The sequence below is a fragment of the Rhododendron vialii genome, chromosome 4a (assembly GCF_030253575.1).
Source record: "Rhododendron vialii isolate Sample 1 chromosome 4a, ASM3025357v1".
Classification (NCBI taxonomy): Eukaryota; Viridiplantae; Streptophyta; class Magnoliopsida; order Ericales; family Ericaceae; genus Rhododendron; species Rhododendron vialii.
Window position 1 is genome coordinate 41,807,675 of NC_080560.1, and position 12,833 is coordinate 41,820,507.

General features: G+C 38.1%; 1 protein-coding gene across 1 annotated transcript; it reads right to left on the reverse strand.

Annotated features, from left to right (window-relative positions):
• Positions 1 to 4,227: 4,227 nt before the first annotated feature.
• Positions 4,228 to 7,875, reverse strand: LOC131324525 (bidirectional sugar transporter SWEET17-like). The gene is made up of 6 exons (XM_058356508.1): positions 7,636 to 7,875; positions 7,447 to 7,483; positions 6,871 to 7,081; positions 5,789 to 5,950; positions 5,253 to 5,372; positions 4,228 to 4,587 (listed from the first exon to the last, which is right to left on the reverse strand). Exons 1-6 carry the CDS (start codon positions 7,784 to 7,786, stop codon positions 4,414 to 4,416), a joined length of 855 nt encoding a protein of 284 aa, XP_058212491.1. The 5' UTR covers positions 7,787 to 7,875; the 3' UTR covers positions 4,228 to 4,413.
• Between the last annotated feature and the right edge of the window lie 4,958 nt (positions 7,876 to 12,833).

Genomic DNA, 12,833 nt, shown 5'->3' on the forward strand with positions numbered 1-12,833 from the left:
TTTTCCCGGTTTTTGTAAACACCAAAAGGTATGGAAGAAGTTGTTTGCTTGCTGCTGCAGGTCTTGTGTGTGTGTGTGAGAGAGAGAGAGGTCAAAAGGGTAGGGGTTGAATGAAAGGAAGGGAGGAGAAAAGTTTACTACAGTATTTGGGAGGGTAGGCTCTCCCCGTCCTCTTGTGATCACATAGGATCCGGATCACATAAGGCCAGTGATGATTTTTGTTTATTTATCTATTTAGGCGATGGTAAACCATAAAGTCGTATCGCGCGTATGAGCGTGAGTAAGATCGTAAACGAACAAAGTCGCTTGAGACATAAATAGAGAAACTTAAGCTCAAATTTTAAGCTCATGTTGTTTTCAAACCGAACACAAGCCAGTAGAGGCTCGCCTCAAGTTGGCTCGAGATATATATACGTTTTTTCGTTGGCCCATTAGGGCTCGTGAACAAGCTCGAACTCGCGTCAAACCAAGGCCGGCTCGGCTCGAGCTTGGCTCGTTAAGTTTTCAACCAAGCTTGACTCGGCTCGGTTCGGCTCGTTTGCAGCTTTAAGTGTGAGCATGAATGTATTGAATATTCTAAATTATGATATTTGTGAGAATAAGGATTAAAAGCAAAAGCAAAGGATATTCTTAAAAATTAAGGAATATGTGACTATGATTGGAAGTCTTAGCAAATAAACTATTGATATGAAAAAAGAAGAAGAAAAAAAAGAGAGTAGGTTATTCGAACATGAATTGATGCAAGTATCTTGTTGAATTATATCTGTCTAAAAAATGAACAGTTAATGTACAATGACCATTAGTAAATACTAATTTTACCTATATTTACAAATCTGTTAAGTTATAAGTTACAAAAGTATATCATATTAATTTTGTATAAATTAAAATCTTACTCTAAATGAAAAAACGGATGGATAGAAGAGACTAATCGTTTAGCCTAATCTCCCATTCTCGTTTCGTTCTACTGTTGTACCTTCTTTTGTCTTTTTTCTTTTTTTTATCTGCTTCTACCGTTGTACCTAATCATCCTACTATCAAACAATAGCGCTCTCTCTCTCTCACCGATTCACTTAATCGTAGAGAAGGAGCAGCGCACTCTCTCTCTCTCTCTCTCTCTCTCTCTCTCTCTCTCTCTCTCTCTCTCACTGATTCGGTTAATCGCAGAGGAGCAGCTCCTAGTCGGAATCTAGAATTTGGTTGTTACATTATGCAAGAATTTGGTTTTTGTTTGCCGCACTAGAAATGTGGAATGAGTTTGCTGGCATTTTTTGACTAGACCGTCGGAGGTTATTTTCGGTCTCTGATCGGTCTAGCTCTTAGTCATGCGTTATCTGTGCAGGTCAAACAAATGACTAGACAAACTCAGTCGCTGAACCAAGAGCTCAAAAGAGGTTCACCGATCTTGATCGACAACTCCCACAAAACACCTACAGGCATACAACACCACTGCACCCTGAGACAAAGAGCAACAACCAAAGGGCAACAACAATTGTGAAGAAAAAGTGCTAGGGGACATGCAGATTCCACTGATTAGATATTATCTTGGTTCAGTGAACTATACACGCTTCCTATCAACTTTAGACTGTTTTCATTTTTCGATTGTCCAGCAATCATAATTTAGTCTGCGTTCTTATGAACTTAATTTTAATTTGAAATTTTTATTTTTATTTAATTTTTTTTCGTATTTGTTAGTTTTGCACCTAATTTTTGTGGGTTATTGATTCATCTCGACCAGAGGAAATCGAAAAAGTTAAATTTTTTTACATTTACCTAAATATTTTGAAAAATAACCACTTTTTAGGCAAAAAGTGACTCTTTTTCTCTTTTAAAGAATGGTTATTTTTCTAAATACTCGGGTAAAAGTAAAAAAAAAAATTATTTTTTCGATTCCTCTCGTCGAGACGAATCAATAATCCACAAAAGTTTGACACAAAACTAACAAATGTGAAAAAAATTCAAATAATGACAAAACTCTCAAATTTAGTAGTTGGTTAAAAAAATTTTGGGACAGATATTACTAGTTGATAGAGACTTGTCATGCATTCGTGCATCACTTTGGGCCTAATTGCTTCCAATAATAATTTCGCATCATTTAATCTCTGTCCATTGATGGCCTGACCGCCAACAATAACATTTAAACCCAGTGTTAACTTTTCCTTTGGGTAATTCAGGATATCTCGTGAATTTGTGCGCAATTCGAACTATATCTGTAGCCCTTTCTATAACTCTTTCACACGCTTACGCATAGGGGGTGAGGTAGCCCCAAGAATTATTAATAAGGAAAATTGAACCCGAGATCTTAGGAAGGAAGCCAAACTCTAATTAAATCCCAAGTCAAGATCACGAAGCCAACCTCTCGGGATTTTTAAACCTACTAACTGGGGTCTATAGAAGTACGTATGTGATATCTCATCATTTGAAAATTATATGAGGAATATTATTAGCAGCTAATTAAACAAAGTGATGCCGAATTCACAGACGGTGGTGGTATGTGCATATAACGCCGACGTTGGGCTCAAGTACAAAATAATAACTTATAAAAAAATAAAAAAAATCAAGTTGGTCGAACATTCGTAGTTGCATGATCTGTGTCAGAGTTCTGCTATTGCATTGATCACGGACGAACCACCAGAGCGTACCCTCAGATCGTTTTGATAAAAGAGCACACATTAAGAGAAGGCAACAAAGTCGCGAATAGACTTGCAAACATGGGCGTTCCCCTCCTTGAGAGACGGATATGAGAGGAGTGGCCTTCGAGAGATTTTGGTTTGTTTTTTTCGTTTCCAGTCTACCCAGGAAAAAAAACTACCTTCAAGAAGGCCCTGGAAAGATCCCACCATTGCTAGAGAGAGAGAGAGAGAGAGAGAGAGAGAGAGTTTCCTGCTAACTCGGCAAGGTGGGCTAAAAAATACAGCTAAATGGGCTTTGAAATTGGGCCTGAAGCTGGATCAGGATCAAGTTAGACTTAAGGCTTTCACCAGCTATGTACAGACTACTGGAGCTACGGCCCATACATATAGGGCGTGTTTGATAACCCTCTTGGAGGGAGGGATTGGGATTGAGAAGGTGATAGAATTGTTAATTCTTTGTTTGGTTGGCATTTGTGGATGGGGATTAGTTATCCCATGGGATTGTTAATCCCCCAAAATGGGGGTATTAGCAATACCATGGGGGGGGGGGGGGGGGGGGGGGGTTACTACTAATCCCATCCCCATGGGATTGAGCAAGACTAGTTTGAAAACTCATCTTAATCCCAATTTCAATCCTAATCCTAGCCAAAACAAACATGTTATTTACAATCTCACCTCATTCTCAATTCCAATCTCAATCCTAATCATGTGCAAAACAAACATGAATGAATGATTCATCCCCTCATTAATAATCCCACCTCATTCTTAATCCCAATCCTAATCCCACCTCATTACGAATCCCTCCAAAACGAAATCTGCAATCAAACACGCCCATAGTTTCTTCTTATCAACAGGCTCATCAATTTTTTGCTTATACGAGGAAGCAATCGATATCCAAGAAAGATATATTGATATCCGTAAAATAAAATCGATACTCAAGAAAAACTTGAACTACGTAAATAATTTTTGCCTCGCTTGATCCTTAGTCAATAAGGGATTCAAAATATCTCTTTGTTTGACAGAAAGAGAATGAGCGTTCATTTGATCTTGGTCCTTGTGGAGCGAAGCCCTCTTGATAATCAAATATCCATAAATGACTTGTTTTTGGTTTTTGGTAAGAGATGAACATTACCGTATATCTTAAAGACCCTTAAGATATTTGTTTTGGTCTCCCTTTTTTAAGCTGTGCTGCAAATTTCCATGCCTAAAAATTGCCCCCTAGACATTAATCACTTTTTATAATTGAAATTTTATAACTACTTCAGTTCCTCATTTTTGTTTGACCTAATTCATTCTGATCAGTCTACAGCCTTCAATTTCGAAAGAACATTAATTAAGGAACCATGCATTAAAGGGTATGAGTTCTTTTGGGTCTATATATAGCACAATCATCTTGTTAATTTGCATACCTTCTTCTACAAGAGGACAAGACACATACACTAAATAGACAAGACATATACACTAGACTTAACGTGGTCAATTTGACCGGTATGCTTGTTCCACGTGCCGAGATGAACGGCCGGATGGGTCGCTTTGGGTCTGTTCTCAGGTCTTCTCAAGCCACTTGGGCGGTCGCTTTCGTCGACTTGGGAGGAAATCAATCAACATTATGTATTTATGCATATATATATCAATCTTTTCAACGTTTCTACAGTCTGAGAAGCTTTTGACAACAATCATTTGTGAATTGTGATAGCAACTTGAAACCAACACAAAGAATAATAAAAGGGGGGGAAAGAAAAAACAGGTAGCAAGAGACGTAGTAGAAAACTACAACAGCAACTCATGATTCTTGCTGTGAAATTATTTGATCTGAAGGCAGGATGAGGTGCTCATGTTGGTGGCCCTCTTCCAGTAATCCATTGATCAGGCCATTTTTGGAGGGCTTGGGATTTCTGTAAATAGCATATAGCACTAGCTGTGCACTTCCAAGTATGAAGCCAGTCCCATTTGGTACCTACACCCCCCCAAAGTGCATTCTCTTTGATCAGTACATTTTTAGAATTCAACAGCGTCCAAAGCCGTTCAATACATATAGCCAGACCCACATATACGTCGAAAAGCTCCGAACGTTTTAAAGTAGTATTCATAGACTTTTGGTTGTTTATTCTATAGTACTCATTGAGAACGTCACTTGTACTCAATAATCATGTTGATCAGTATGATATTCCAATAGGTTCATTATGGGGGGGGGGGGGGGGGGGGGGGGGGGGAAGATTTACATTCTGTATCATCCAAAGCCGTTCGATACATATAGCCAGACCCACATATACGTCGAAAAGCTCTGGACGTTTTAAAGTAGTATTCATAGACTTTTGGTTGTTTATTCTACAGTACTCGTTGAGAACGCCACTTGTACTCAATAATCATGTTGATCAGTATGATATTCCAATAGGTTCGTTATGAGGGGGGGGGGGGGGAAATATTTACATTCTGTATCAAAACTCACTTATTTCGAGATATATGTGCTGCAAATTTTGCGTCGATTGATTCTCGATCGACGTGATTCTTGACATGTTTGATATTTGATCATCAAATTGGACGAACTCAACATTTAGAGTTAATGATGGAAGGTCATAAATATTTCTTGTATGGAAAATGGAAAGCATAAATTTTACTCACAGCAAGGATATAATCCTGAACGAGGATAGCATAGAAAGCCCAAACGCCTCCATTCAAGAAAAAGGAAAATGAGAGGAAGAATGGCATGAACTCTACGCTCTTTGTTGTCACCACCCTTTTCTGGGGAAAAACAAAACAAAAAACATCAAGTGTGAGCATCTAATAGTAACATGTAAAGTTACAACATCACCTTTTCTATGTGACAATCTCCACAGGCAATCCCCTTTCTTAAAGTTCCCGTCCCGAGGTTTAAGGCTAATGGTAGGCTCAGAGTCAAAATTCGAATTAATGAGTACATAGGCGTGGGAAACTCTTCGGTGAAGAAGCATTTTCCTTAGTCAAACAAGTGAGACGGGACTTTCCGAAGTGAGACCAATACGCATGTGATTTCCAAACCAAAAAAGCGCGGGCTTCAACTTTTTTACATAATAGAGGATAACATTGTAAATTCACATACAGAAGACAACGAAAAGAAATGCAATCGTATACCAAAATAATGGAGATTAAAAAAATTAAAAGTACACATTTGATCTTACCATGGCAGCCAGTGGTGAGGCATACATGATGATGTTAAGCCCTGCACCCATAATTCCCATGGCATCTATTCTATTATCACCTTTCAAAGCCAATTGAGTCACCATAATTGCTACTGCCAGAAAACCCACGTCCAGAATCCCCACAAGAATCGCAGTCTTAGCCTAAAAACATGATGATCATGGCTAATTAAAAATATAGGGAGATTAATTATAAAAAAAAAAAACACGTAATCACTTATATCTTTTCCTACATCTATATATATATATATATATATATATATATATATATATATATATATATATATCTCCATAAGATAAAATTAATAAGCCTAATTAGTAATTCAACCTTTGATGATAAATTGGATTTTCGAAAAAAAAAAACTTTAGATGTTGCCCTCCCATTCCCCCCTTTTGGAAATATACTGCTAACATTTTAGAAAAAAAAGTTGTATAATATACAAAAAGTGATATCAATTTTTGCCGATACAAGTCGCAAAACGCTACGAATTAACGTATAAAAGGTGATGATGAGGAAAATCTTAGGAGAGAGATCACTATTTTTTTCAACAAATTCTTATGTGAAAGAGGCTAGGGTGTAGGATTTTTGAAAAAGGAGATCATCTCTATAGTTCTAAATTTTGAAGAACAAAAACCTAAAATGATTATACTAACACGATAATTTCGCAACGTGAGTAGGGCAGTTGTACGTCCAGACTCATACGCCCCTTGATACTATACCTTGTGTACACATACATGGAATGTATATTCGGAATGTATATTTGTATATACGAGAATAGAAATATATAGAAGTGAAGGAAAAAGACGATGGTGGTGTTGATGGATGTTGTCGAGCAGATCCCTGCCGAGCAGGTGCAGAGCGGCCCATCCGGCTATTCATCTCAACACGGATGGCTTGAATCGAATCTGAGCGCCTACAAATTGCATACAGATCTGAACCGCTCATTGCTTGGTTAAGATTAGAGCCATCGAAGCGGCCTAGCTCTCTGCACCGCTCCACGGGATGCTGCCATCTCCCATTCTGTTGATGATCAAGTGGTAGCTAGAAGCCTAGAAGTACTTACTCTCGTATTTTGGGGTGCGTATATGAGAAATATGGAGAGATAGATTGCTTCAACAACGATGCCGAAGCCATTGACAGTGGCAACAAGTAATTCACCAGATTTCATGAGCCCGTAATAAGTCCACAACGAAGAATTCAACAATGTGCAGATGTAAGGAAGGCTTTCAAACTCTTCGGTCGATCGCTGCTTTATTATTCTCCAGAATGTACTCCTGCATTAATTCACAAATTAAGGTTTTCATTCTCAATCTCTACGGTTGCGATTTTTCATTCCTTGAAAATAACAATACGGAATTAAAAAAATACTAAGACACAAATTAAATCGTGGGAATATTTGTAAAATAGATTAGCATTTGTATGATGCTTGATTCCGAAAATTCGGTTGTTTTCAGAATCAATTGTGCAGAACACTTAAGACAATCAACTCTCTCTCTCTCTCTCTCTCTCTCTCTCTCTCTCTCTCTCTCTCTCTCTCTCTCTCTCTCTCTCTCTCTCGATCTCGATCTCGAAAGTATGTGCATGGACAAACATGTGAAAAGAAGAATGGGGCAAATTTAAGAAGCTAGAAATAGCTTACATGGGGGAGAGAAACATCAGAACAGAGATAACGTTGCCTGCAACAAGAAAAGGCCAACAAATGAGTCCCTTTTTTTTTTTCTTTTCTATTTTTGCCCTCCTAAATTAATCAAATGAATGATAAAACACCGACATCGATCGATCACACTTCGACTTAAATGTGTAGAACAAGAATATAAATGTAAGTTACCTATCACTCCAATAACCAAACTCAAGCCTTCCATTTCCAGGTGAGAAAACCTGAAAGAAAAAAGCACTGAGTTTTGATACTGATGTTGGGAATTATTTGAGGCTTGCTGAGTGCTGGCTTTGGGGAGAACGATTAGAAAATGATAACTCATGTTGCATGCTTCAACAACTCATGTTGACTGCTCTATATAGTATATTCCATCACATGTTTTGCACTACCAATGAAGATCATAAATTATTTGGGTGCTATCAACGGAGTCAATTTATATTTGATTTGATCTTGGGGGTTTTTTTGTTACCCAGACATCCGGGTCAACTTGCACGCATCTCGATCGACTAATTTTGGACTCCTGAAGTTAACGACCAAGTAAACCCTCGAGTGGGCTCACGGTTTGGAATGTTTAGCCTCTTTGGGATTGAAACATGTGAAATCATGGAGAACAAACATTTATTTGATTTCTCATGTTATTGGTTTTGGCTCGGCTTTAAGTGGACTCTCGCTGGTAGATTGTGGAGTTAGTCCCGCAGGAATTAATCGTTTTCTACGTAACCTCGCTCGGACACTCGAGTTATCATTAAAATGCATTATTTGGGAGGAGCCCATTGTAAAGCTTGTAGCAACCTATGTAAATTAATTAACAAGTGGTCAACTAGCCGTTAGGTAGGACATATATTTCTTTCGGTTTCGTGATTAATGCGTATTCGTATTTGTATTTACCCCAAAAAAAATAAAATAAAATAATGCGTATTTGTAGCTGCTTAACATGTGCTTTAAGATTTTTTTTCGAGAAAACTGAAACTTTCATTACCAAAACATAGCCAAAGAACAAGCCCTGGGTTCCCGTTGTTCGCAAGGCCATCCAAGCCGTTCGTGCTCGGCAACGGACGATTCAGATTTCATTTCAGCTGACGGTTCAAATTTTATCTTGATAGACGGCAGAGATATGTTCGTCTAAGATAAAATCTGCGCCGTTCATTGCCGAGCACAGACGACTTAAACAACCACGTACTAGCCCTCCCCTTTCAGACTTGTTGCTTTAGGAGTGTACAAAGAAACTTTTGGCATTATCGACTTTTCACAGGTTTTACACCCCATATTGAGTTGAGCTTTACAATGCGACTCAACCAAATTTCACAACTACTAGCCAGGATGGGGAAAAAAAAATACATCAAGAAGGATTGTAGGGTCCAAGAATTAGTCCGAGATAAACGTAAGTTTGCTCGAGATTCTCTGCATTACTAAAACAATCATAAAGCGCTATGGAACTGTCGCGGTGTTATGCATACCCACGGCCCACCACATATTTTGCATGAGATCAATTGTCAAATCATGAAAAAGGAAAAATAAAAAAAAGAAAAGAAAAGCCAAAGCTCTCTATTTGTAAATTGATTATTAATTAGGGCATCCGCACCAGCCTCTTTATATTTTGGATCAATTTACACCTTAAAAAGTCACTTTATTACTTTAGCTACCCATTTTTAAAATAACTACTGCATCAGATTCTTTACTCTCATTCTCCTCTCAATAAATAATCAAACCCATCTCAATTAAATACTCTCCATTGCCTCGGAGAGGGAAACAAAAGCAAGAAAAGGTGCAAAAATCAGAAGAGGTGGACTGGTGGAGTACAGAAAGAGGGATTGGGAAACAATATAAAAGTGGGAAGCCAGTGAACAGTTCCTCGGCTGTCCAACCGAGCAACTGTAGCAATGTTAGAGTTTTTTAAAAGTAGAGAGGAAAGAAGAGAGACTGATGCAAGGGTTTTTGGGTGTTTTTTTTTCTTTTGGCTCTTTAATTTAGTTTGAAGAGGGAAGTAAAGAGAGAGGTGTGGATGCTCTAAAACCTAAATGTACCCTTCACTCAACAAATCCTTCAAGGTTAAGCTTTATTATGGACTAGAATTGAGTATTGGACTATTATTTCTCTTCAAGAAAAAATTTGGGAGCTCGAGAAAGATAGATTTGTGCGTACATGAGACTTACGTATATTAATGGGCTTCACACATTAATTTTGTTAATTAAAGCGCTAATATTACCCAGCTCGCCGGTGTTGAATTTTGCTTAATTTTGTTTTCTTCACCGGGTATAGCTTTTTGGGATTCAGATCCTCTCCACACCTCACTCTCCACACATCTTCCACACCTTTTCTTACCAAGCTGACAGCACATTAATGAAATCAACAAACGGTTCAGATCAAGCCACCAATTCAGATTTCAAATCTTATAATTGGACGACGTCGTTTTTGCTCTTTACTCCAAACGGTAAATTAACTCCCCGTTTACTTCCAACCATCACTCTCGTCAAAGAGTACGCAGATCAAAATCAAAAGAAGAACAGAGATGCTCTCTAGCTAGAGATGATCTTCACTGCTACATGGTCCGCCCAATCGATCCGGCGACTCCAACGATTCTCGGTTCTTCATCTCCACTGTGTAATTTATTGATGCCTCTATGGTCTGTAGTTGATTTAGTTTTATTTTCCCTAAGAAGAATAGGGTTTTGTTGATTTGGTTTCGTTTTGATTTCTGGTAAATGGAGTAAATGTTTTGATTCTCCTCCATGTAACCGAGGAGCAGGATGTGTTCCGAAATTACACTTGATGTTGATGAATTTTTACATTGGATGGCTGATCAATTAACTGGGGATTTGAGAATCCATTAATGTATGTATTTTTTCCTTGGAAAAAAATTTCTTCGAGGATGGTGTTTGTCCTGCTCAAATCTAGGTCTAGGGAGGTCAAAAAAAACGAAAATGGAAGATAAATGAGAACGTGAGAATGTAAAATCAGATAAAGTGCAAGAGGAGAGAGAGAGAGAGAGAGAGAGAGAGAGAGAGAGAGAGAGAGAGAGAGATTGTTGCGGATGGAGAAGGAGAGAGAAGAGAGAGAAAGGTGGGTTTTGGGGGAAGAAATTGGGATTTAATTTAACGCCTGGAGCTTCTAAACGGAGAAAATGGGGAAGTTAATCCACTGTTTGGAGAAAAGAGAAAAAACGACGTCGCCCAACAATGGCATTTGAAAGTTGAATTGATGGTTTGATCTGAACCGTCCGTTGATTTCATTAATGTACTGTCAGCTTGGGAAGAAAAGGTGTGGAAGATGTGGGGAGAGCGAGGTGTGGAGAGGATCTGAATCCAGCTTTTTGTTGTCCTTTTCAAACTCTTATTGGTTTTAAATACTAGTATATTGGAGCCCTACGTCATGAATAATAGACATAGGTGTATTATCTCTAATCCATATTTTAACCAACCTAGTTGTAGAATCTAGCTACTAATATATCTCAATGTTACCAAAAGAATTATTATAATTATTATTGGACGGAGCCCTATTGCATGAATAATACTTTGTGCATGTTTTTGGCGGGTATTAATTATCAAAACACGTCCTGGACCGTCATTTTTCCGCCCAAATATGAACCAATTATTTGGCCTGCCTGTAATTTATCAATCTAGTTATAGAGTTTTGCTACTATTATCTCAAGGCATATCACAATGTCACTAAATAAATAGTACTCCACTGAGTTTAAAACTACTAGTACTACTATTTGTGCCAAATGAGCTGGCCCATGAATTGGACAAAGACATTTCCAGGTCACCTTCAAGGGCCCTGATGTGATCACTAACTGGCCACACTGCTCAGAGCAAGTGTTCGTTTTATTGAACGAGACAGCCAGAGCATGAAGCTCATGCTTTCAAAAAAATTGAAAAGGAAACCTATCCTTTTGTTTAAAATTGAATATACATTCAGATTATTTCTTTTTGCATCACATAAGTGAACTTATTAGGAAAACTATTATGACAAAAATAATTTTTCCAAGGGAACGCTAATTGCAAGTGGAGTGGAATCCAATTGGTGCCGCCCTAATACTCTCATGCATATGGACAACATTCGATTTCCGCAAGCATCCACGCACAACTGACCCCATGCCAATCATAGCATCTTTACCATGAATAACCTACGTGCATGTTAGGATAAGGAGACAAGGAAAAAAATCGCATTAGTGTGAAAGCAACCACTTACAACTGGCTCCCTTGCATTGAAACACTCAATCCTTTTGGTTTGGAATTCGACTCCTACTTACATGCTACTTTCTCCGTCCCAAATTGGATGTCAATTTTTGATATCTGTGCCAATTCAGTTCATTATATTTTTTAATATGGATCTCAAAAAATATGCAATATGGATCTTGTTTGATAGTTCTCGATTAATTCTATTTTACAAAGTTTTCAAACTCATAAAAAACATTATAGATTAAAAGATATAAGCGATGAAAAAAACACGAATTTCAAAAATTGTACTAATGTTTTTTGGGATGGACGGAGTATTAATTTTCGTGTTGGGTTAGTTCATACGAGGGTTTTTCCTTACTTTAATTGAGCATACTGCGAACAATGAAATTAATTTCTAAATTGTTCGAATTTTGAATTTCGAGACCAAAAATTGTGATATAACTGTAAACCAAAAGCAAGGACGGATCCTTCAAATCCTTTTCAGACATTATAACAAGCATTTGGCCCTGCATCACATGCAAAATTGTGATACAACTGTAAACCAAAAGCAAGGACGGATCCTTCAAATCCTTTTCAGACATTATAACAAGCATCTGAGGCATCACATGCTGGTGGGCACACAAACTCTACGCCTACTACTCCTTTTCACCCCTTCGCCACTGCACTCAATTTCATTGTCCAAAACACTTTTGAACGATCCGAATTTTAAAAAACTCTTCCCTGAATGAGTTTTTTTAAAAGTCTGAACCATTAATTGCTGAGATGGACGATGAAATTAGGGGAGCGGTGAAAGCAAGCAGTACCTTAGACGAGTGCTCATGCCAGTGAGAAGCATCAGGGGCGTAGCACCACTGGGTAGATAAAGGTCCTACTTAAGGGGCGTAGCACCGCTGGGTAGATAAAGGTCCTACTCAATGCAAGGGACAAGTTTTTTCAACGGAACTTGGTAGGATACATGACACGGGATACATGAAAGTGTTTATAAAAGAGAATGGACGGCTCAATCTAAATCGTTCATTCTCTTTCCTGGACAGATAGAGCCGTCCATTCTCTTTCATAGACACTTTCATGTATCATAACATTTCGGTTTTTCAACTTCTACTCCATGATTCCCTGCAGCCTTTTCAAATTGCCTTAATTATTTGTTCCAACTCTGTACGCTGAACTCACTGTGGCTTTTCACACTAGTATG